Source organism: Squalius cephalus, assembly GCF_949319135.1.
Source record: "Squalius cephalus genome assembly, chromosome: 23".
In the NCBI taxonomy this organism is placed as follows: domain Eukaryota; kingdom Metazoa; phylum Chordata; class Actinopteri; order Cypriniformes; family Leuciscidae; genus Squalius; species Squalius cephalus.
Window position 1 is genome coordinate 24,053,353 of NC_137144.1, and position 26,742 is coordinate 24,080,094.

Here is a 26,742-nt window from a genome sequence, read left to right on the forward strand (position 1 = left end):
GTCTTTATTCAGTGTGTTTCTCAGCCTGAAGGACAGAGAGAAAGAATCACAGACCAGGACACCAGGAGGAGAGACGGGCCGAACACACCGAATCATGGCCACAGCAGACACGAGACCGCAGCACATCCTTCCGTCCGACCTCCGCACACCGAGCCTCACGTCACGGGTCACCGGCACCAGAACCGAGCTGTCTGACACCACGGCGGATCCGCGGCCAGAATGAGGGTGATTTACGTCCAGAACGCCGGCGTGGTCGCTGCTTTCTCGCCTGAGATTTTCTGCGGTAGATTGAAACAAAGGAATAACGGAGAAATCATGATCGAACGCGCCACGGGAAAGAGAACACGTCATAACGGAGTAGGAAACGTCATAATGGAATAGAACGCGTCATAATAGAATAGAGCACAATAGATACGTTGTCGTTCTAATTGTGAATGATACATTGTAGCAGTTTTATAAGTGCCATAAAAACCACTTGGCACGTGTTCATTAGATTCTTTTTAATAATATGCCTTTTTAGTCCGTTTTTAATCCATATTGAACCCGGTTTTATCGTTCATAATTAGACTAGGAATATTATTTTTCTTTAGATAGCCTGCCATAGCTGGCTATAGGTAGAATAGATAGACACCTCATTAAAATATGAGTCATTATTGACAATCATAAATTAGTTTATATCTTAACATAATTAAACCTTTGCATTGTAATTTATTTATTTATTTATATGCTAATTAGGTATATTAATTAGGTTTTATATTATCAATATTTCAAAGCATTTAGTCAAGGTATTTAAACAGAGGGAGGTTTAAAATATCCTCCCGCGTGATGGAGACACAAAGGCCAGGTGACCCGCCGGGCCCCTCAGTGGTGGCGGTGGCGAAGGCCCCTGAGGGCCCCGGTGAGGTAAAACGCAGCAGCTCTGGTGTGAAGAAACATCATCACAAACACAACCTCAAGCATCGATACGAGCTGCTGGAGACCCTGGGGAGAGGAACATACGGCAAAGTCAAGAAGGCCATCGAGCGCCATTCTGGAAGAGAGGTGAGCATCTGCTAAACCAGTCAGTCTAATGTCATAGTTATTCATCTGAACTGGTATCTAAAAGTTTGTAGGTTCAAACCCTGCAAGATACTTAATTATGGTAATGCCATGATACACTGATATATACCAGTCATTGAAATTTTGAATCAATGAATCATTTGGTAAATGTAGAGCACTGGCCTGGTTCTTTGGCCGGCTGTAGTTTGTCATTTAGGGTGTCAGCTAAGCTATAATAATCCGTTGTTGTGTTTGGCTCGTTTCAGCCCATCTCATGGGAAGTCCACCCCACGAGTGTGCTCCGCACGCGTTCAGTGGTGCAAGAGCAGATGCTTTAAATCTTGTGTAAAGTTGCTTTAATGGCCCCCAATGAAACGCATCACACTTCAAACAATTGACCGTTTCTGTTGCAGTTGGGTTCAAAGGTCACTTCTGACCGCTCACCATAATAATGCGACCGGTGACCTATGTGTTAAAGACCTTGAGTTATGATCTTGGGGTCACTATTGAACCAGCATAGTTGACCTAGGCACTGACCTAGTTGCCAAGTTATGCTTTGGTCATCTAGGTCAGGCAGGGCTTAAATGCTCGTTTGTTCATTAATCAAACATACCGGATTCATTCGGCACGCTGCGGCACGTGGCTTTGGTTGTTGTTTAACATTGCGGCTCGGTCACCACAGAACCCAGAACAGCTGCTGGAAGCAATGAAATCTTGCTAAAGTTCACCCAAAAATGAAGATTCTGTCATTGTTTTCTCACCCTTATGTCATTCCAACCCTTTCTTCTTGTGGAGAACAAAAGATATTTTGAAAAACTTCTCAGAGTTTTTGGTCCATTCAATGAAAGTCAAGGGGGTCTAGTTTTGTTCGGACCCCAGCGTTCTTTTTATTATCTTCTTGTGGTCTGCACAAACAATGTTGTTGTTGCTAGTTATTTCACCCTGAGTCAATTTGTTCATGGTTTTGAGTGTTAGCATTTGACTAGCTTCAACCAAGTGATTGAATTTGCACTAAATTACTGTAGAGTTTGATTGTATGTATGGGAAACTAACTAAGAATGACTGTTTGCTTACTTGTGTTTCGTTATTAGCATTTAGCGATGTTTTTTAACCTGCCGAATAGACCTGAAACACATTCTTGAGACGTGACCTAGCAGTGAAACACCCTCTAGTCATGTATATTTCCATGGCAACAATATTGTTGGTGGCTGTTATGAGCTGTAAGTGAGATATATAGCCTTCTTTTAGTTTAATAATTTACAATACAGGCTATTTCACAACACAGTCTCACACACACACACAGGTCTGAGTGTATCGGTGGGCAGTGTGCCATCAGAGTGTTGGCAGGCTGCTGAAGAATGTATGAGTGCACTCTAAAAGACCTAAAAATAAAATGGTGCACACACACATACATGTTTTTTCATTTACCTCAAACTCAGACGCATGGTAAAACATAATTTGTCATGCGTGTTTGTGGGCCCATAAACATAAAGTCACTCAGAGAGACATACGGTGTTGTTTTCTGGCACCAGTTTAGTGTGCTTAGCAGGAATTAATCAGAAAAACTGTTAACCAGCCGGACGCACTATCTGTAAAGAGTTATAGCGCAGACGTATGGATAACAGACATAGAAACCACTGATAACTGCTCACAGAGACTAAACATTTGAAATCACAGTCTTAAAGAGTAACTCTTGCCAAAATGCAACCTAGGGTCTTTTTGTTAATCTACCTCAGGCAAACTTTCCTTTAAAAGCATAATTAGAATGGAAACGCCACTTTTAAGTTTGACCGTATTTCCGTTTTGGTCAAATTGCATTTTGAATGGGAGTGCTTGGGGCACTTCTATGATAGCATCAAAAATCGCTATTTCTAAAACAATAAGAAGGCTCGACACAACATGAAACTTTGCTCGAAGTATCACCAGGGGCTCTACACATGAACTCCAGCATTGAGAACATTGTTTGTGTTCACAGAGTTTACTAAAAATAATTTTGAACAACTCACTGTAGCTGTGTCCGCCGGCATTTTGACAGTCAAAAATAGTCATTCAAATTCAAAATTCCCATTCAAAATGCAATTTGACCAAAACGGAAATACGGTCAAACTTAAAAGTGGCGTTTCCATTCTAATTATGCTTTTAAACGAAAGTTTGCCTTGGGTAGATTAAAAAAAGACCCTAGGTTGCATTTTGGCAAGAGTTACCCTTTAAGACAGGCCTACACCCGTAGGAAAGAAAAATCACACTGCAATATTTTGATTCTTTTTCATACATTGCTTAAAGTGATAGTTCACTCAAAAATGAAATTTCTGCAATCATTGAATCACCCTCATGTTGTTTAAAACCTGTATGACTTAGGGGCCTTTTTTTGGGGGGCCTGAAAATGCAAACTTTTGAAAACAGGATTCAAAGTGCAAGTTTTAGAAAATGATACCGTTATAGTCTCCGTGTAAACTACTGAAATGCGAATTTGTGGAAACTGTGACGTCATGTGCATACATATCACGTGTTCAGTCTATATTCAGTCGTGTACTGTTTCTATACAAAGAGACATCGCCAACTACTGGCCTGGCAGCAGAATACAGTGTTTTTTAATAGTTTTCTGTGTGAACAACATTGTCCACTGTATGCGAAAAACACAAAACACAAATGGAATACAAAAGAAGCATTAGCGCCCCTCTGTGGCTTCGCTGAGAATGCACCATGAACTCACATTGCGTTGTAAATTGCATTTCGTCACACTTTACAATGCAGCAACGTGTGAAAACTCACTTGCATACTTATGCATTTACCTGTTTTTTTGTTTATTGTGTTCTGACACATTTTGCAGCGCAGCATTTTAAATTGGGCTTGCATAATGAGAAACGTTTGCGTTCACATATTGCCTAATGAATAGAAATTTTTAAATGTCAGAATGCAATACCGCATTAAATTGACTTTTCATATTTGCATTGAGTTATGAGGGTATTCTGATTTTCTAGTGCAACAATGTTTGAAATAGAGTTTGTGTAATAGCGTTTGTGTTCGCAACTTGCATTGCGTTATGAATAGCACTGAATAACGCAACAACTCACAAAATCAAAGCTGTGTACATAGAAACATTTGTGGGTTTTTGCTTGCATTGTTCATTTTTTTTGACACATTGCGGCATATGTGATAACAATATGTGAAATTGCACTTGCATACTAAGAGGCATATGCATACTATTAAAAATATTTGCATTCGGACATACATTGCAACACGTTTGCATTCACTTAGTTGTGTTGTAATAAACAGCAGTTTAAAACACGTTAGAATCCAACAATGCATTTAATCAAACTTGCATATCTGAAAGTGTAATGCGTTTGGGAAATATATTAAAAACTAATGTTAGGTACGATTAATCGCAATTAATTACAGAAAAATGTGCGATTAATACGTCAACTCAGTACTTAAATCAAACACAACTGCGATCTTCACTAAATCTTTTGAGATAACCAGCCAATACAAGCAGCTCATATCATTTTTGGTTTTGTGCCTCTCAGTGATGTCCCTTTTGTTGCTGAACATAATGTTTATTATGATAATGCTTTACTATCTGTTATTATCACGTACACAGACAAACACAAAGTTCTGACTGTTGATATATGCCACAATCCAGTTCTTGACCTCTACTCCTATGACACAGATAACCGAAGAAATTGCACAACATATTTCTTCTTTATGGCTTTACCAGCCTGATTCAGCATAATGACCCGAGCAGACAGACAGATAGCATGTGTGTGTGAGCTCTCGCACGTAAGAGGTCAGTTCTGTACGTGTTTGCATTGCATTTGTGTCCGTCTGAATGCACAAACAAGATCGGATGTCCACAGAACATAACGTTGAACATTCCTTCCACGGTGTGATGAATTGGTCACATGTCCATCATGTTTGTGTGTTTGTCCGTCTGCAGGCGAAAGGTCACTGTGACAAGTCAAGTAGACAAACATTTGAAAGTCCATCTTGAGCAGGAAATGAAAGCGTTGTGGAAAATTAATATCCTGTATGGGGGCCAAACCAGCATGATAGAAATGCAGCTGGCTCTAAATTCTAAATTCATATCTGAGTCTCGGTCATCAAAGGGAAACAAAATGTTACGTTCGCTGTAGTGTTTTCATAGGAAGCTGGTGGCCTCTAGCGGTTGAAGGAGGCAGGGACAGTTTATTTCATGAAATTACTTATTCAGAATCAGCATGTTGTAGGTGGTTTTCTGAGTGTTATGCAGTATTTCTGAGAGGTTTTAGGTTCAAATCCCTAACCCTAACATCATTAATGAAATGCAAAGACTCGTCTGCACTTTTATTGATCCTGTATTCTGTTCAGTTGGCTTGCACACAGATAAACAAATAAAAAGCTCCACTGGTCGGAATCCTGTTACTACCTCAGTGGGAACGCAGTCTTTTTTTCTTCCTGGAGATTATTTTAAACTCTCGCTCCTGCTGCGTATGAACAAACTGCGACATTAGTATTCCTGGCGTCTCCAGCGGACCTGGCGGGAGGTGAATACCTTCAACTGCACATAACTTCATGAGCTCATGGAAAACACTCCGTGATGGCTTTCCAATAAAGAGCAGGACTTGCCCATTCTGCTTTTAGAGAACGGGCCCTGGTTTCTGGATTTGTTTATGTCTTTTTATTCCACATAATCAGTTTTGAAGCATTCCGCTAGGGCTTTCCTTTTATGGATATAGTCGCTAATTTACCTTCAGCTCCTCGGAAACATGTGGTTTTGGTTTCTCCGAGAAAAGCAGCGGTTTGCTTGCATGCTCGCCATTAATGTGAAGACCCTGTTCTGGGAATTACAGCGATGATGAGAAGCCACATGGAGGAGCGGATAGACCTGTTTTAGGGACTATTTGTGGCCCTTCAATGTGTAGGACATCACAAAACAAACAGAATTGACAAAGGACTTCCTCTTTTCCAATGAAGGTCTGTCATCGGCTGACTCATTGTTCCATTTGTTCTTTAAAAGGACGTGTAGCACACGCCTGGGAGGGGAGATAGGACAGAAATAGACAGGAAATCACTACCCAGATATCATTTCCTCTTCTGACATCATTCATCAGGCAGTGAGCAGGGCATCTCCTGTCTGCCCACATCTTATCTCCTGTTCGAGTGTGTTTAGGTCATGTGAAGGTTATATAGAGACATCAGTGCAGTGTCCTCAGGACCCATGAGAGCTGAATAAACACACGAGAGAGCTTTCATTCCGCTTCCAAACACTGCACCCTCATTTTCCACCAAAAAAAAAAAAGAAAACATCAGGAAAATTACACGGCAAGAGTCTGAAAATATGCTCAGTTGTGACGTGTTTATGGGATAATTCTGTGTGTGTGTGATGGGATGATTAGACCTCTCCGTCTGAAGAATCTACTCAGGTGTTTTTCTGACATTCAAGAATAGAGTGTTTTTGTGTGAGTGGTTTAGTGCACATGTTTAAACAAAAAGCCATAAAAATGTGGCTTATGCTGGCCGCACGCGCTTGAAGATTTTAAGATCCATTTTGGGCCTGATTTGCACCCTCTTCAACGATTAGGGGGGCGCGGCCCAATTTGAGACTTTTTTTCCAAAAAAATCCTCAATTGTGTGTAGAGCTGCACAATTCTTGGTAAATTGAGAATCACAAATTTTTTTTTTTTTTTCTTAAATAGAGATTGCGATTCTCCCACGATTCTGAGCAGACAACTAAATAAAATAACATGTAAATTACCAGAAGTTCTAACACAATATTATTCTGAATAATGTTTGAAACTCTTTCTTCTCTTCAGGTTGCCATCAAGTCTATCAAGAAGGAAAAGATTAAAGATGAACAGGACATGGTTCACATTCGACGAGAAATCGAGATCATGTCGTCTCTTCGCCACCCACATATCATCTCTATATATGAAGGTATCTATCTATCTATCTATCTATCTATCTATCTATCTATCTATCTACTGTCTGTCTAGTGTCTACCTTTTAATCAATCCACTCAAACTCAACAATGAATAAAACATACATTTCTAATGAATCATAGTAATCTTTCATTGACTAATAATAGGCTTGTGTCGTGAAGGACAGTAAAGTCCTTTTGTTTTGTTCATGCAATAATATTTCAATGAAACTAGATCAGCCTCGGTGAATATGACCCTCCCCATTCCTGACCAGCATGTGTTTCAATGGTTAAGATCTCCAGAGAAAGCCCTGTGTTGATGATTTCTAAAGACGTTTTTGCTGCCGTCTAGTTTCTTCTGCTGATTCTGTGCCACGGCGGGCCTGGCGAGCTCTCGGCGCGCTGACTCGACGGTTTTTTTCCGCTCAAAGTCCGTCTGGGTTTAATAGGGCAGTTTATTTTTGAAGAGTTGCAGTATTCATCTTTGTTCTGTGTCATGACTCCGCCTGTGTTGTGGTTGGCTCGACCCAAAGAAGGGAGAACACCTCTTTAAACGAGTCTCTGGAGTTACCAGCTTTAAATGAGTCTCCAGAGAATAATTTTTTTCTTGTGTCTGGCTTTGTCTTTCATTGCTCCAGTGTCAGAGTGTCTTTCTCTTTTAATTTAATCTTGCCATGTTAAATTATGTTTATGGGTTTGGGCTGGTCGTGGAAATTTTCGGATAGAGGAATGAATGTGAATTGCTTGTGTACCCGTTTAGCAGCGTGAACTTTCCCAGAGGAACATTTTATTACTCAGAGGTTGCTCTTTAATTGCTCAGGAGATTTAGAGCTATAGTTAAAGTATTAAAAATGTGTCAATCGTTTCTCCTAAAATTCCACACAACTGAGACAACTGTTGACATACAGTAAGACAATAAAACTCAAGCTCATAGTGAGATCTCTGACTTTTGATTGCAGACTTGTTTGGCAAATCTGAGCACAGTTTGAGACATTTGAAATGACTAGGGTGTTGTTTTGGTTATACTATTTCAATAGTCCACTTTAGACATTCTACTATCTATAAGTAACTTTGCAATTACTAGTCAACTAACTCTCATTAATTTGCATTTACATGTAAACTAACTCTCATTAGAGTATTAGTAGACTCACTGCTAGGTTAGGGTTTGCAGAATAAGTTAACATGTACTTGCAATGTTACTTGTAGTCAGTAGAATGTCTGTAGGGGAGCATCAAAATAAAGTGTTAGCAGATATTAAACAGAGTCTACTAATACTCTAATGAGAGTTAGTTGACATATAGTGGCAAAGTTAGTAGAATGTCTATAGTGTACTTTTTTCAGGGGAAACTTCTAAGAATCAGGAGTTTAGTTTGCATTCAACCTCATTGTGATTGAGACGAAACAGTTAAGATGTTAGAGATCTCATTTGGGACTTTCCTTTCCTACAGGCCACAGTGTATTTGTCAGACAGACTTTCTCACATGACTGTAGAATTTGTCGCCGAGCTTCAAGATTTAGCACTTTGAGAAGACTGACTTTGACACAGTAAATATGTTAACTCTGTTACCCTCTCTCTATAAACTGTATTTGCACAATCCCAGAAGGCCTTGCGCTCACATTCCCTGCTGTTCTGTGGAAAGCGGTGGCGGATACAAGAGATTCTGTAAAAAGATGAGAACCGATTCTGGACGTGTGACAGGAGCCGGCGGCAGCGCCAAACTCTTGGGTGGGGTGATCCGTACGAGGATTTTTGGGGTTTTGCAGAAACAGCCACTTTCTGCTGTGTCGGACTGTAATTTGCTGTGTTTGTTCCTCTGGATTTTTCGGCTTCTCCTGGTCGTTAGTGGATTCTGCTGTGACTTGATGAACTTTCTGGACTGGCCACTACAAAACAAATTCTTTTCGATGTTATGCATCCTGTAGTTTTTTTACTTGTACTTTTTCATTGTGGGTTGCATTCTGAAGAAACTAGGCGCCACCGTACATTTTTATTTTTGACTGGACGCCTCCTTATTGAAGCCTTGGCCTAAACTAGACATGGGTCACGATAACCAGCTGGTCAATTACTGAGGCCTCCAAATGTCTCTAATTTTTTCTTATATCCTTCTTTATTGTAATATACATATACAAATATGCATTTTATAATGCATCTCATATGTGTATATAAATATATATCAGATTTTCAACATGATGTTGTTTTGTTTTACAGTGTTTGAAAATAAGGACAAGATAGTGATCGTCATGGAATACGCCAGTAAAGGCGAACTCTATGACTACATCAGTGAACGCAGACGCCTGACCGAGAGAGAGACCCGACACTTCTTTAGGCAGATTGTCTCTGCTGTGCACTACTGCCACAAGGTACGCACCTCGTTTATCTCTTTCTTTTCCACTCTATCTCTTTCTCAATCCCTTTCTCCTTCCAAAGAGAGCCTCATGTGTCATCAGGGTTCCTGCAGAGCGTGCACGTGCAGTTATTCGATGAAATCGGGCTGTGCAGTGCGAGTCTATTATCTTTGGCTCTTGTCAGTTTGGGAGGAATCTTGGAACAGACAACTGATGTGAAACAGCTTTGCATCATGGGTCACACATTTCAGCTTTTAGCAGAGTTGCCGATGGAGTAATAAACCAGCCAACTGTACATTTCCGTGAATAAGGTCTTTCCAGTTTCTTACAATCAGACCTTTTCTTTACGTTTTAATAGAGTTTTAAATGATCTTGATGCAAAGCTAAGCATAAAAATACATAGGGAAAACAAATACTAGATACAAAAAGCCATTGTAAATAGATTTTTTTTATAACTGATATATTTATATTTACAACTGACGTTTCTCTGGTGTCATGCACCATTTTTGGGTGAGTTTTTTTGTCGGCACTGGGCTCGTTGCAATGCATTATGGAATTGCATTCACATACCTTATCATCAAAATACTGTCTAATTAGGCAGATCACTAGGTTTTGAAACCTAGTTGGAGTTTTGCATCACATCTAACAAATGAGACAGTCCTGTTCCCCCATGATGCACTGCTCAGAGTCAATCAAGGTCTCCATGGACCTGCACTGGGTGGGCTGGTTTGCAGCTGAAGATGACGTGATGTCATATTTCAGGGCAGGGGAGCTCCCAGACACCAGAGGGGAGGGTAATGAGTCATCATCACCATGGGCAACCACAATGTGGGGGGATTTTCGGGTGGGGTCCATCAGACAACATAAGAAAGCAGTCTGTTAAACTGTCAATTTATAGTCCATCTGCTAAAAGCTGTGCATGCTGAACACATGCTTCTTTCATGGTCATCAAACATCTGTAATGAAATCTCTCAGATCCCAAACCCCTTGTGGATGGGTTTCCGGGTGTGCTGTAACCGAAATGCTGTTTGTTACTTTGAAGGAAACACAATCTTGTTCCAATCAAGAGCGGGTGTCTGAACAGAACTGTAATTAGAGATAGTGTTTGTGGAACATATGTCAGTGGTTAATTGGTCGTATTCTGTTGGCTATGACGATATTATCTCCAATCTCTAAAGTGTATTCTGACGTTTTCTTTACAGAATGGTGTTGTTCACCGGGACCTGAAACTGGAAAATGTGCTACTGGATGAAAACGGTAACATAAAGGTGAGAACGTTTTTTAAGTTAGGTATGTCCTGAAACAGTTAGTATGTCCTAGTTCACATACGTACTATATATAGTATAACACATTAGGATTAGTGCATCCCAAATTGAACATTGAAAATATGCTGTTTTCAGTAGGATTTAAATGTAAATGTGAACTTCAAAATTTTAAAATGATGGGCTTCATTCATGAAACATGAGCAGAACGTTGAATGAAACAATGAGACGTTGAATGGAACAAACACTTGCTAAACCAGAAAAATAAAGTTTTAGCTGCACTGGTTCTCTAAAACAGAACAACTTGTTTGTTGTTCATACAGATTGCTGATTTTGGGTTGTCCAACCTGTATCATAAAGACAAGCTCCTCCAGACCTTCTGTGGTAGTCCACTCTACGCGTCCCCAGAGATCGTCAACGGCAGACCTTACCGAGGTCCAGAGGTGAGGCATGCTCAGATAAAGAGAGCTACACGAGCTGCTCTTTATGTTGAACTTTTTTCCAGGGTCATAATAACATGCTGGAATGGTTTACTACAGGCCTGCATGACGTGATGCACAGGCATAAACCCTTGAGGTTTGCATCATCGTAAATGAAACACCCCACAGTTTCATTATGTTAGCGTGTGAAATCCACTGTGAGCGGCTGTGATCTATCAGAGACAGTCTGTGTGGTTAGTGAAGCCTCGTTCTGCTCTTTGATGGGATTATCCTTCCACAAACCCCTAGGATCAGGCAAACACACGGTTGTGCTTCCCTACTGATCATGGAGCGCAGCTGCATTTTCTTTCTCCAAAAGTCTCTGATTATACATGTCAATCCTGGGTCAGAGTTAAAAGGTTCTTTAGAGCTTTACATGTGTCTCTCTTGTGGTATACAGCCCAGGGCATTTTAAGATAGAAGTAGTTCAGTGTACTTTATAGACTTTAGCATGCAATAATTTGCTGCAATTTTCCTCAGGGGTAGAGAAAACAATTCAATGTAGAGGATGTAATCAAAAAGCCAAACCTTGCAATCAATTAAATCAATAAAGTCTCTTGCCATGGTGACCACCTTGAGCTAACAATCACTCAGGTCCATAAGTGATATCCCGTGAACTGACAACTCAACCTGGAAAACCATTCAGGCTGCTGGGGAGGTCATGAGATTTCTAGCCTACATACCTTGTCCTTTCACTCTACAGGACTTACATAACTGACTGCTCAGGGTGATGTCTTGTGTAATAGAATGCTTCGAAGCAGACTGATAGCACATAGCGTGCCGTTGAAGCTAAAAAACACCCTGAAACCAGCAAAAGCGGGAGACTGGTACCATCTGATGCTGTTCCTGCTTGCTGGAGTGTCCAATTACTTTCCTAAAAAGTCCATAAAGTCATGCTATAAATAGATTCTTGCATGAAAGCACAGTCTAACCAACCCAGTCTTGTCAAGTGATTTCTATCACCCCTCCGTATGACAGGATGTCTGAAGTGTTGTTTATTCAACTTTTAGCAGTAACTCAATGTTCTTTTAGAGTCAGCTGACATCAGTGCCATCCATTATTTGTAGGTGGACAGCTGGGCTCTGGGGGTGTTGCTGTATACGCTGGTCTATGGTAGTATGCCGTTTGATGGAGGGGACCACAAAAATCTTATTCGGCAAATCAGCAATGGAGAGTATCGAGAACCATCCCAGTCATCAGGTACTGGAACTATTGAATTCTTTAGACAATGTTTAAAATGCGTTTTGTATAGAGAAATGTTTATTCGAGTAAACTTGTCTCTGATTATGCTAAACAAGAAGCTGGTTTGGTCTTTTGTTTAGATGCTCGTGGCCTGATCCGCTGGATGCTGATGGTCAACCCTGAGCGGCGGGCCACGGTGGAAGACATCGCCAATCACTGGTGGGTAAACTGGGGATGGAAGACCAGTGTGTGTGACTGTGAATCACAAAGGGATGCTGGCTCGCCCATGCTGGCTCGTCTCATTGATTGGCAGAACCGGACTGAGCCACGACCCACTAAAGCCGTCCGGTCCGAACCATTCCTGCTTGTCCGTCAACGGCCCAAAAAGTCCAAGAAAGAGAATGATGTTGGAGTGTCCCACTGTAATGGAGAGGACAGCCTGGGCCTCAAGAGACCAAAGGGCATCCTGAAGACAAGAACCTCTGAAGAGCAACGTTCTCCAAGTCTGGAGGAGATAGAGTCCGGTGCGGGAACCCCAGAGAAGGAATCTGGGCCTGAGGGTGAAGAGGACGAAGAGGAGCAGAGGCTAACAGGCGACTCTCCTACCAAGACGATTTCCATCCTTCCTAAGAAGGGAATCCTAAAGAACAACCAACAACGGGAATCAGGGTACTATTCTTCCCCAGAGCGCAGTGAATCCTCTGACCTGCTAGGTGGCAACATTACACCTCTCGCCGCCAGCTCACCACCAAAGCGAGCGGTTGGTAGAAAAGGCATCTTGAAACGCAACGGGAAGTATTCTACGTATAGCGGCGCTCCTCCTATGAGCGTCCTTGGGGAACCAGCACCTGGCGATTCAGGTTTATCCCGCAGTCAGAGTCGCCCATCCAGTATTGTAAGGGAGGATAGCGACACCATCACCAACAGTTCCTTCAGCGGTGCTGACTGGCCCCCACCCAGAACCCGTCCCAACATCAGAGGCTGCGTGTCTGCAGAAAACCTTCTTCAGCTGGCCAACTTTAAAGGTCTCCAGGCAGCTCCTCCCCTACATAGTGGTAAATTCAGTCGAGGAACACAGGGCTCTCCAGGGGACAACAGCAGCTTCTCTCTGTTAGGAGATCTTGATGATATGACTCAGGTGTACCAACAAGCCCTGGACATCAGCAACAACTTGTCATAGAGATAGGGGCCTAGAAAGAATGGAGGAGGAGCAAGTGGAAGGCGTTTGTTTGGCATGTTGTTGACGACCAGTGCAAAACTGGGATTCTATGAATGTGAGTCCTTTTTCAATGGGATGATATTGGAGGTTGTGAACAACCAAACCTTAAACCTAACTCCCAACCCTTAACCCTAATTATACCCTATCTTTCCTTACCTTAACCATACCCTATTTTATACATATTCAAAATTTGTATCAAATACAACTTGGGGAACTACAGCCTTGGGGGATTTAAGGTTTTGAAGTGAGTAAAAGTTAAGTTGGTACTCAGTGACATTATCCCCCTACAGGCAAGGAATGAAATTAAATGTTTACATATTAAGTAAAAGGTGAGTTAGCATCATAATAAGGCATCATGTAACAGAAGCCTTGATGAAACAAAAATAAGAGCCAACCGGAGTTTATCAAGCACCTTAAAACTCTCACAGAGCACATGTCGTTTGTGGTCTTTACTTCCAAAAAAAAAAAGAAACCAGGGTCTTGCTCCAAATGAACTGTTGTTGTTGTGTATTATTTATTAATATTTTTGGTAGATTTAGTGATATAAAACTGGTGTGGTCTAGCAGTACTGGAAGAATAAGAAAACTCAAATCTCTCCTTGTCCTTGATTGGAACTGACATATATAATTATTTTTTCTTTCTTGGTTATTGCGATATGTCATTTAAACTGCATATGTAACGATCAAAATCATATTGATCCTATGAGTAGAATCATATCTATGGACTTATAGAAGTGCCTTTTTGTTTTGTTTTTTTGTTTTTATTCAAATTAAATTATGTATGTCATTTCCTTAAGGTGGAGAGAAATGCCAGAGGAAGCTGTCATCAGAACAGCGTTTTATTAATTTTTATTATTTTATTTTATTTTTGAGTTTGTATTGAATGCTTAGAAGAGGCCCAGGACCTCTGAACACAAAGCCTACCCTACAAAACTACCTGACTGCAAGGTTAAATTTGCCCCACTACTAACGAGACTGGTGCTTTACAGTCCATTATTCAAGAAGAGGAAGAAGAAGAATAGTCAGTCTGTGATCACCTTGAAAAGGAGTTTTATTTCCAGAACCTGTTGGGTTTCTGATTGTTTCTGATTGAGTCCTGACAGGAACATGTGTGCATGTAGCACGTGTTTCTCTGGAATGATACTCTTGTGGTTTCTTGATTGGGTTAGGTGACTGTTTGGGGTTTCTGGACAACTTCACCATAACAAGGTTTAACACAAGGTAGAATTGTCAGACACAAGCTCAGCTCTAAAGAATGTTTCAGGAGAAGACACGCTTGTTTGACTATTTTCAAAGGTTTTTGACTGTAGGAACATTGTCTCTCCCAGTGTTTATCTGTTGATGCTTAGGGATCATAATTGCTCAACTCTAAGAATAACGGATTATTGGTTCTCTGTTGAACTTTGATGCCCAAATCACTCCTGTTAGGGCTACAAAAAACAAGGAGAACGATTAGTTTCAAAGCTGTGATGAGGCAGCAAATTCCAAAGGCTCTTTAGAGGCATGTTTGGACTAGAGAGCTTCCCTGTGTTGTAGGTTTAATGGGACAGAAGCTTTATTGTTTCAGAATCTTTAGTCCTTTGTTTGTTGTCTACCTGCAGAATATAAGACGAATGAAAGTGCAATTTAATTTTTAGGCTGTTGTCTAAATGTTTTTAGAAGGTAAGTGTGAAGTAGTTGTAGAGAAAGAGGTATTTTACAAGGTGTGTTCATGAAAGCTTTTATGGATGGAGGACACTTTTCCAGTAAGAGGGATACATAGAATTATTCACTGGAAAGTACGACGTAGCTTTGTATTTTGCTGCATGTGAAGAAAGACTAGTGCAAGTGTAGAAATAGTGAGATGAAGAAAGTAGATGAAAGGATAAGGGAAGTATTTTGTACCAAAGAAGGTGTTTATGGGTAGAAATGTCAGACATTACTAGAGTAAAGAGATGCTATCAGCATGAATGGAAAAATATATTTTGCACCAAAAGTTTCAACTGAAAAAGATAATGGGAGGCATTTTGTTCAAAGGAGGTTCTGGGTAAATATTATAGACACACCTAATGTGTATCTTATCGTACTGCATTTCTGTATTGCATTGTATTGTCAACTGGATTCAGTGATCAAATTATACTATGTTAGTATTTTTATGTTATTGCGCTTCTGTTTTTGATTCTCCAAAATATCGTTATTATTGATTTACCTTACAGAAGGACGTTGTGCGTATAATCAACGATCTCTCCTGGTCTCTACAGGTTTTCAGTGCAAACATGCAGTGCTAATGCTAATGTAAAGCATTTGCATGAACAGACGATCGATCACAACTACTGCAGTTTTATCAGGGTCATTTGATGTGTTAGAAATCTCAAAAGCCGCCTCGCTGATCTGACCCAATATTTGGTGTCAAGATATTCACTATCAACCTTATTTGTCTTAATACTTTAGGACAAAGTTGAGCATACACTCAAATGTGCCATTGCTAACCATAGTGCCATCATAACTGAGATTATAAGAGAGGCGGCCATTGCAAATCAAATGCAAACATGCTTTCAGCCAAACTGGAAATACCTGGTGCATTTTAGTCAAAAGTCAGCATAGAGGAAAACTTGACTGGATATTAGTATTATGTTATTTATGCATTATTTTATTATGGTTAATTACTTTTGTTGGTCAATGCCATAATCTTTTTTGGGGGTTTGGTATCAGTTTGAAAAACCTGGACTGCCAAGGTATTTTTCGTTCAGTGCCTTGCTATCTTTTATGATTTTTGTTTAATTTTTTGATAATAAAATTATTACAATTGCATTTTTATACTATATTTATTGGTGGTGAAGCCATTTAATTTCATTTAAAAGCACTCATACAAAGTGTGCATGTGTGAGTGTGTGTTTAGACGCAAACAAACACTGAAAGACAACTGGAAGAGCAAAATAACAGAAAGATGGTGCATTGTGGTTGTGTTGTAAAGCTTTGGTTGTGTATTCAGCTGCTTTGGTTGTTGTTTGGTGGAGATATCTCACTAACCAGCAGTGTTTTGTACTACAGAATCAAATCTGTGTAAAAACCAACTCAATAAACGGATCATTTCAAAGGAGCTGATATCTGTGTCTGCTTTATTTGAGTGCATTAATGGTTTATTCTTGCATGCATAAGTCAAGGAATATTCTGCATTTAATATTTAGTAGACCAATGAACCATGTGGATCACTGATTTGGATACCCTTTTGTGTTAAACAGGTTTATAACAATATGAGTGTGAGTAAATTATGACAGAAGTCTCATTTTTGGGTGAACTACTAAGCAAGTCAAAGATTTTACACAAGACCAGAGTATGGAAAGGGCACATGAACAAGAGAGACAAGATCTGAAGGGAGAAATATATAAAGGAGAGGCAGCTGTCTTTGCCAGTTTTAATTTGATCCAGAGCTGCTCTCCAAAACCCAAGGAAACAGAACAAGAGACCATATCAGCCGCGTGCCAGAGAGAAAACGAAATTTAGCAGTCCTTCTGCACAAACCAGACAGATCTAAATACAGTTGTCCTTGATTTTCTGGGTTTAAAAGACAATGGATGTGTCTCAATCGCCTGTCTAGTTCAGTAATAAACTTCCTAGAGAGTCCCATTGTCAAAATGGCAGAAAAACTCCCAGAATGCACCTTAAAAACCAATAGGCATCAGCTACATTTACTTGCCAGAGATGTCATTAGGTCTTCTTAATTCTTTTTAAATCTTAAAAAAGTGGAGATGTAGGAAGACAAAAGCACTATTCTGAAGGGATTCGTTTTCTAAACTACAACTATTAGCATTTAGTACAATGTAGCCAAAACCTGACCCACGGGACAGATGAACAGCAGGTGGGCTGGATGGCCCGATTTCACTCTGAACTTGTTCTTTGATTCTGAAATACTGATCCAGGAACTGTGAGAGATTACAGCTGATTATCTGTGATAAATGGACCACACACAGAGAAAGACGAGTCATCGCACACGCGCTAATCAATTCAAGATACGTATAAGCTCATAGACGAAGACCTGATCGCACTCGCACATATTCAGACTTACTGTATAGTCCACAACAGAAGAACAGTCACACATCTGCTTTCTTCTTTTCTCTCCCCCTCCCAACGGCTCAACCTCTCATTCGCTTTCTCTCTCTGTAGTGGTTTGAGAAAGTTCCAGACATTCCTGAAAGGATTCCGCTCGGCAGCAGCCAGCAGGACAACGGCTAAAAATAGAGACGAGGACGATTTGATGAAAGAAGTCTTACAAAAAAATACTCTGGCGGTACCATGGTTGGAAATTAGTATCATATCCATAGTAGAACCATTAAGAGATCACAACAAAGTTCTAAGTAAAAAAAGAAGTTACTTTTCTTTACAAAAAAGATACCATGGTAATACCACGTATTCCAAATACACATTTTTTGGCGCTACTGTTAATGTACCCTTACAAAAAGTACTGTGGCTTTAACATGGTGTCAGATAGCTTAGGGGCTACTATGGTATGTAGGCCTATGCTACATTGAAATATACCATGGTAATGAAAATAATCTACTATAGTATATTGTTTTGATACTTTTTAATATACTGAATGATTACCATATAAGATGGTATTTTACACTGCACTCCAAGGTAATTCAACCAGTAGATTACCATGGTAGCTACATGTCCAGAAAATATACCTTTACAAAAAGTACTGGCGGTACCATGGTACAGTATTAGAATCAGATGGCTATACTATGGTACTTTGAAAAATAGGCTACCATGGTACTAAAAATAATACCACTTACTATGGTGTCCAATAACATGGTGGAACGGTGTCATTATGATGCTGAATGATTATATACACTTCTATATACCAATGTATTTACACGGTACTCCAAGGTAATTCAATGAATACCATGGTATTGCCACAGTAAATGTCCAAAAAACATGGTATATGTTACCATGACAAAAAACTATACCCTTAGTACTGTATCAGTATCAGATAGTAACATGGTACTTTAAAATATACCATGGTATTGAACATAATGCCATGTGCTATGGTACTTCTAAGAATACCATGGTAATACCATGGTACAGGTCCAAAAACTATGGTAGCATGGTACTTTCAATCATGAATGATTATTTAGTACCATACATTTCTTCCATTCTTCCAAGAATACCACTGTGCATGACAAAAATATCATGGCAGTAATGATATTTTTTGTTTTAAATTATCTTGATATTACCATCTGATACAATCAATGAACAGTGGTACTTCCACAGTATGTTTTAACCAGCGCTGTAAATGGTCAGTGAGGAGTATCACACTACCAAAATATTCACAGGAAGACATCTCTATCCCAGGATAAACTCCTGTCCATCAACTCAAGAGCTCTTTCCTCTGAAACTATTTTCGCACCCATCGAGTGTTGAGTTCAGAACTTCTGTGGAAGTCAGGGCAGATCTTCTGTGGATGTTGGGAAGCCTTCATTTCCTCCATCCAACCACTTGTGCTCCATCTTTTGATATCCGTCTTAAAGCTGCGGGAAACACTCACTGATGCATAAAGAGCTTCATGTCTCTCGTTGGTGGAGGAAGAAAGAGTTTTTGGAACATCTGCCCTCTTTTCAAGAAGGAATGGAAACAGTTTTAAAGCAAACACTTGGGGTTGCAGCTGTGTTTTATTTGAGTCACTGATTCAGTGCAAAGACAGATAGGCAGTAAAAATGACTATGCAGTTCAACAAACTGATTCACAGTGACAGATGTGTTTACAAAACTGTGAATCAGTTCACTTGAGTTTAAAATCATTAAATTTAGCATAGTGTTTACACTACGAATGCAATGTGATTGGTTTAAATGATTAGATCAAAATGCGTCACCAAAACAGAGCATTTTTACACCTTTTTACTTGTGATTGGGATGATAATATGGGGTCATTAAAATACATTTCATAGGGCAAATAAATATATGAAGTAGATGATCTACTCTTTGTTTCTGAATGCATCGCCCAGCTACAACTCAGATTTTTTTCCAGGGCCATTTTCTTTGATTAAAACTTCTTTTATCATTCTTTCCATTCCTCTCGCTTTCTCTTATTCAGCCTCCTTCAAATAAACTTTAACGTCTGAATCCGAGAGAGGAAAAGCGTTTATGCCGAGAGCAGTTTGGAAACGGTCTGTGAGTGGAATCTTTGAGATTTTATTTGTGGGAAAGCGCTAAAGAAACTGCTGATGGATTCTACATGCCGTAGATTTAAAGCCGAAGCCGAGAGCGTTTGGCATGTGAAGACTCTAGTTAACCTTCATTCAGGCGGGATTACAAGCGTGGCCTGATTTCAGCCCAGCCCATGATAAACGGGGAAATAGAGAAAGTTAGCCATAGGAAAATAAGATGTGTGACTGATTCGTCCTGTAAAAACTGTAGGATTCTGTTCTTTAAGAGCTCACTAAAGCCTCAGAACACCTAGAACCGGACTGAGGCAGATTTATGTGTCCCACACCTCTTTCTTTTCATCCCTTGTTCAGAGTGGAATCATCTCTCAATTTGCTTTTTCATTTTCTTTTAAAACGTCCATATTGTGCTGTCTCAGTGAAGTTGAGTATTCATTTAGAAATGATGTGGGAGGGACTAGATTTCATCCATCAGGATTTGATTGGATCACGAAAAGTGGGCTATAATATTTTCCCTGCTATAATATTAGGGCTATAATATTTTCCACAGTAATTTTTAGAATAATAAATTTGTGACTTTTTTCTTCCAAAATCATACTTTTTTCCCCCAGGAAAATCAATTTAATATATTTTTGTCCAATAATATTTTATTATATAATATATTATTTAGAATTTTGAGGGGATTTTATGATTATATGCAATATTTATACAATTTGTATGAGCTATTTTTTCTGTTAAAATTAATATATATTTTTCAAATATTTCATATTAAAATAGAGTGAAGGCCTTTAACATATCTGAATCATGTCCATGATAATGCGACAAAAGTCACCAAGTGTCATCCCATTCCGATGAAGCGAAAAATGTAAAACATTTAAACGTAAAATATTTTGTCCAGTTCTGACCGAAGAGGCCCAGAGGGTTAAAAGGGAGAATCCACAAGATATTAAAGGAATCATACATATTAAAGCACAAGATAAACCAAGCTGAATGTAGACCGAGCTGAATGTGCAACAATGGTAATGAAGAATGCTGGAGACAGCGCCCACTGGCTGTTTGGAGGTTGCATGAAAGGGTCACGCCACAAAATAGACAGACAGAAGCAGCGAGCGTTGACCGGATAGAGGAGGGAATAGAAAGAGGGATGGGGTTCAAGGACACTCAGCTGAAAGCCAGTAGGGTCTTCGTGGTGGTCTCGACCTGTCACAGTTAAAGGTTTATGATGCCAGATTTGGCCCTTGTAGTTCACAGCTCTTGTAAAAATCTGTGAGGTCACCTCTCTAAAAACACACACACACACACACACACACACACACACATACACACACACACACACACACAGTCTTTATCTCTTTTCCATGAGGTTACAAAACACACACATGCACAATTGCTCTCACTCAACATATCTCTGACTATCCTGAGTGTTTGCATCAAACATACCCCCGGTTTCATAGACAAGGCTTAAACCTGGACTAAAATGCATGTTTGAGCTGTTTTACCTGAAAACAACTTGCACTGACATATTTTAAAATATGTGCGTGCCATTGTTTTGTCTCAAGATGCACACCAGTAGGAATAATCCTGGCTTAATCTAAGCCCTGTCTGTGAAACCAGGCCATATATAGTCTAATAAATGGTTTAAGTACTGAGCTGGGCTCAGCAATTTTAGTTATAATAGCTAACGTTCTAAGAGGATAGAAGCTGATTGTGACTCTCTGAAATACATTATTTAATGCAGTAACAGTCAATTTCAAACTCTTTCTGCAGTTTACATCGTTCCACCAGTAGGTGTAGTGACTATGAGTGAATCATTGAATAGTTAATTCAACCGATTTATTAAACAACACCATTCATTAGGTGTGTTCGACTTAAGCGGCGGTGCTCAGACCGATCAGTGTATGACATCAAAGTACAGCGAAAACAATTCGAAAGCTTACAGAGCCACTTGGTACTTTGATGTCATACATTGATTGTTCTGCAAAGTCGAACACACCTAGGCTGCGTCTGAAAACTTTGGCAGACTTCAGACAGACTTCTAAGGCAGTTTCACTATTTAATGATCTACAGCAAAATAGAGAAAGTTTTGGTGAAAACTAGCTATTAAAGTAAGTTCTTGCTAGAAATGACATGGAAAACGGTCAAAAAAACTTACTTTTACACTCACTGACCACCAACCACAACTTTCAGATGCCATCTTTTATTTTTGGCTTAACTGTCACGGAATGAATTGTGGGATATCAAAGGCAGCGAAGGATACATACACAAGATAAATAGCCATCAGATGAAGGTGTCTCAGGAGACTGGATGTGAAGCTAACATTGGATTCGGCCCTATTGATTTCATCATCATTCATTTAACATTTTTGTCCAACAACCAAGATTAATTCAGGAACTAATCATGAATCATTGAATCATTCATTCATAAAGGCAGAAAACATTTTTTTTTTTTCTGAATGAGTTGTTGTATGAATCAGTTGAATGAACGATTCAGTGATTATTTCATTCAGCTGAGTGACTTAACACTGATTTATTCAGGAAAAGAGTGGCTGCGTTTAGGAATGAATCATTGAATCATTCATTCAACCGATTAGTTCAACAACACGGAATCATTTAGGAACACCATGGAAATGCAGAATTATAATTGATTCTGCTTTGGCTTCATTTGAAACTATTACGATGGAGAAATGAACCAAGCAACTGGCAGTAAGTGTGTTGAAAATTCTCAATATTTATTTTATGAAATTGTTCTTTACAAGCAAGATCACTCACAATCGTTCCGAATATCATGGGGCTCATTGGATTTGTGTGATTCAGCAGCCTATTTTCCCCTAGTGTGAGCGTGTGAGAACAGCTATTTTGGGAGGGAAAGTTTAAGATACCATCTTCCTCAGCTGTCACGAAGGGAGGAAAACTCCTGATATCAAAGCTAAATTGGCCTTTCTGAAATTACCCTTCATGACGGATGGCGCTCTGGCCCCCTTTTCTCTTAAAAGGGAGGGATATATACTCTTTACTCTTCTGTAAAACAGCAGTGAAATTTTGCTGGGAAAACAAATGAAGAGATAGTCTTTTGAAAAGCAATCCCTCTCTCAGCGGTCTGACCCCCCTGTCGCTCGGGCAGGCTGATGAAAGATTCCCTCCTCCTTCCCCTCCTTCCATCGCACGCAACTCTCGGGAAAACCTGAGAGGAGGAGAGCAGGGTCGGGAAGACAGATGGAAGGAGGGGGTGAGACAAGAGAGGACAGGAGATGCAGAACAGAGGAACGAGATAAGGAGTGAGATGTTCTCAAGATAAATATAAATAAGCAGGTGACAAACTCAAATGTTTTTGTATGTGCGCCATATAGCGCTAACAAAGGGTACTGCAAAATTAATGCGTGATTTCAAACAGCCCCCCATTAAATCAGATTGTCATTTTCATACAGTGATATTTTGATTAGGTTATTGATTACATTTTTTTAATAAATAACTAGGTTTACTGAAATGTATAAAGTAACAAAATATTAAAAACATTAGGAAAACAACAGTAAAAATTATATGATCAATAAGTTATGACAGCATACTTTTACATTGCTTTTTAACTCATCAAAATAAGTTTTAAACTTTTTTAAGTTTACAAGAGTCAACTCAATATTTTAAGTCAGTTTAATGTAATTTAAGTTGAAATGACTTAAACATCCAAGTTGATTGTACTTCATTTAAGGCAGCAACTTTTTACATATATTATTTATAAATAAAAAACTACTTTTTTCTATGTTACAATGTAATTCATACCCAAAAAAAAAAAATTATATATATATATATATATATATATATATATATATATATATATATTCAGAGGAAAAACACATTCATGCCGGTAAGAAATATTTATGACTAGCAAATTTTTTCAATTGATTGAAAAGTTAATTTCTATCCAGCTGGAGCTTCCTGGAGGTTCAAACGCTGTTTCTCCACAGACGGTCTGAATGAAGGCGTGGATCTCGGCCAGCTCTGGTTCTCAGTTGATTTATGCTGGTCTCTATCAAAACATGAGTGCTGAGAGCTTTTGGGCTTGTCTTCGCGAGCACCTGCAGGCTGCTTTCTGCCTCTTTAAGTCTTTGAGAAGTTAAATGTTTAAGCATTTTGGTCATGAGAACATCAAAGCTGGTAATGAAGGGCTTCTCACTCTTCAAACAGCCATCAATCGCACGGTAATCATAATCCTGCGAGTGTGCTGAGCGGCAGAGATTAACACACTGCCTCACATTCCTTACAGCTGACTTCACCCTCTCAGACTTTACCTAACAAAACACAAACTCACAGCTCTGTATCTCTCTCTCAGTGTTCTGTCTTATTTTTGGCATCATAGATATACCCAGTGTAAAAATCAAAACAATCTGTAAGCACTATAGAAATAAAGGTGATTTGACTTAATAAAAATGAATGAGAGAGAGAGTGTCTATGTGTGAATTTGCATTTGTGCAGCAGTGTCTCTTTACTAATAGTGAAGCTGTGATTTTAATTGCTTACAAAATAGAGGTGATACCATCTTGTTGATGAGAAATATAATATAGCTTTTCAGTAGCAAAGCTATTTTACTGATAAAAGTCATGGGAGCATCGTTGCTGTCAACAAGTTTCTGTGCCCCTGACTGTCTGTGTGTGGGCACATACAGACACTCACTCACTCACACATGTTTGTATGACTGTCTGTGTGTGCAGTTTTAATCTAATCAAACATATATCCTTTAGCCTGAAATGTTTGTTGTAACATTTTCCAAGCACGGAGTCATTGTTAAATCTCCAATACTTTTATTCAATCAATATGAATCAAGTACATGTTGTACAATTTCATTTTTACTCTGATCTAATTTTTTTCTTATTTACGCTACATATAAATTGAATGTGAAGAAATCTTTGTTAATCTATTTCAAAATCACAGGTCAACAAAAAAATTATTATGAAATATTCTGAGAACAAAGCCAGCAATTATAAGCATTACAAATGTTAGATTTACTTTGACATCTTTTACTGTTATTTTTTTGTTATATTTTCTTTCATTTTGGGTTGTTAACCCATTTAAGCCCAAGCGCAGTGCATTTAAGCGCAGTGCATAGTTGTTATTTTCCTTTTGTCTGTATTTTTCTAGATGTTGTCCATGTTTTTTTTTTGTTTTTTGTTTTTTTTTCTTCCCTCAATGACATGCAAGCAAATAAAGGATTTCAAAAAAAAAGAAGAAAAAAAAAGGTATTCACTTCCTCCCTGTCACATGAGGCTGTCAACTTCCTACCCCTACTTCCAGGAAGCATGGCGAAGACAAACCCTCCCATAGAAAGGTCATTTTCATGTTACTAATAAGTATTTTTTGTTGACATATATATATATATATATATATATATCTACATAATCATGAAGATCTCTAGAATCATCCAAACAAAACAAATCTTACAAGAGATCTATAGTTTTTTGTATACTTAGTCAAAAGTCCAAGCGGCCACTATAGTTGCCGGTGGGCAAATGCCTTGTTAGTACATATATCATGGGAACATGGGGTATACTGTGTTAATAGGTTAATAAATCAAGGTTATTGGTCTTGTTTAGTGCATAAACATAACTGAAACCTTTAAATGGCATACTGTTCATAAATTGTCTGTACTGTTGTTATTGTTGTTGTTGTTATTGTTATTTGCCTTTTTTTTGTTATATATTTTTTTTCTTCATTCTATTTATTTGTATTTATTTATTTTCATTTAACTTTTTGATACACAATGCCCTGTTATGGCTGCACTTTGTTCTGCACTATGTTCCACAACTTTAACCCTTGTGCCCTGTTCGTTTGCGGTTTAGTCAGACTGTATGGGGTCTGAGAGACCCCAGTCAACAAAATGTGATTTTGTAACTATATATATATATATATATATATATATATATATATATATATATATATATATTTATATATATATATATTTAAACAAATGTAATTTTAATCAGTTTATCATTGTTTTTACTCCACATTTGGACATTTTTACTCCACAAAATGTTCCAAAAAAGAAAAGAAAAATTCTCCAAAAAGAAAAAGACAATTATGTAAAATTCGCCTTATAAAATACCCTCATTTCTAACTTTCATTCATGGGGATAACATGGATAATTTGACATGGTTTAGTGTAAGATTTTTGCCCAAATTTTGGAAAATGCTGTTTTAAAAGTAAAAAAATAAATAATAATAAAATACCTTTAACCAGTAGATGGCTGCAGAGCTCTGAACGTACTAAAAGTTTCAAACTAAAAGACATCTTTTCACAAGTTTTTCCAGTTTCATATCTACATATTATGAAATCACAATTATAACAATAAAAGTTACATTTTGTCAAAGTTTAGCAGTTTTTGTACTGAAAAAACAAACAAACAGTTTTTTAATAATGTTAATAATGATTAGAATCAAACCTGATCAGGATGTTACAAAGAGAAAATAAACATTTCAAACATCTGTTTTTCATATAATTCTACAAATTTAAAGTGTGCCACTTCATTTCTGTCTATGTGTGTTCTGTGTTGTTTCTGATTTTGAGGATGAATTTTGTCCTTTGATAAAATTCATTTGATTCTAATCATAATAATTATAACATTACTGAAAAACAGATTTTATTTTTTTCAGTACAAAAAGTGCCTAAACTTTGACAAAAAGTAACTTTTATTATTATAATTGTGATTTGATAATATGTAGATATGAATACAACTGGAAAAACTTGTGAAAACATGTCTTTCAGTTAGTCAAATAGCAAATAGTTCTGCAGCCATCTAGTGGTTAAAGTGATCATTTGTTACTTTTAAAACAGCATTTCCAGAAAATCCTACACTAGAAATCTTACACTAAACCATGTCAAATTATCTATGTTATCCCCATGAATGAAAGTTAGAAATGTGGGTCAAAAAGACCCTGAACAGCGCACAATGGTTAAGGCAAATGGATTTGTTGTTTGTTGTGTTTTCATATTCAAGAGATTATAAGCTAGGTGCAGCTTGTTTGGGTTTGCATCAAATGTTCTTCGACTTTTATACATAATAAATTTGTTTATGAATAAAGATTGATCTATTGAAAGCAGTTATTTTGAGATAAATGCCAAATGTTCTCCTCCTATTCATATTTTACATTGAGGGGGTGCATACAACATATTTGCCCACCGGCAACTATAGTTGCCGCAC

General features: G+C 38.5%; 1 protein-coding gene across 1 annotated transcript in view; it reads left to right on the forward strand.

The window, feature by feature from the left end:
• nuak1b (NUAK family, SNF1-like kinase, 1b) overlaps positions 1-16,497 on the forward strand; it is a 16,568-nt gene extending 71 nt beyond the window's left edge. The window contains exons 1-7 of the mRNA XM_079858475.1: positions 1-1,041; positions 6,828-6,948; positions 9,141-9,292; positions 10,480-10,545; positions 10,863-10,982; positions 12,086-12,218; positions 12,341-16,497. The exon at positions 1-1,041 is cut by the window's left edge and continues 71 nt beyond it. Coding sequence (XP_079714601.1) covers positions 826-1,041; positions 6,828-6,948; positions 9,141-9,292; positions 10,480-10,545; positions 10,863-10,982; positions 12,086-12,218; positions 12,341-13,380 — 1,848 coding nt within the window. The 5' untranslated portion in view covers positions 1-825 and the 3' untranslated portion in view covers positions 13,381-16,497. The remainder of the gene's footprint in view (positions 1,042-6,827; positions 6,949-9,140; positions 9,293-10,479; positions 10,546-10,862; positions 10,983-12,085; positions 12,219-12,340) is intronic.
• Positions 16,498-26,742: the final 10,245 nt, after the last annotated feature.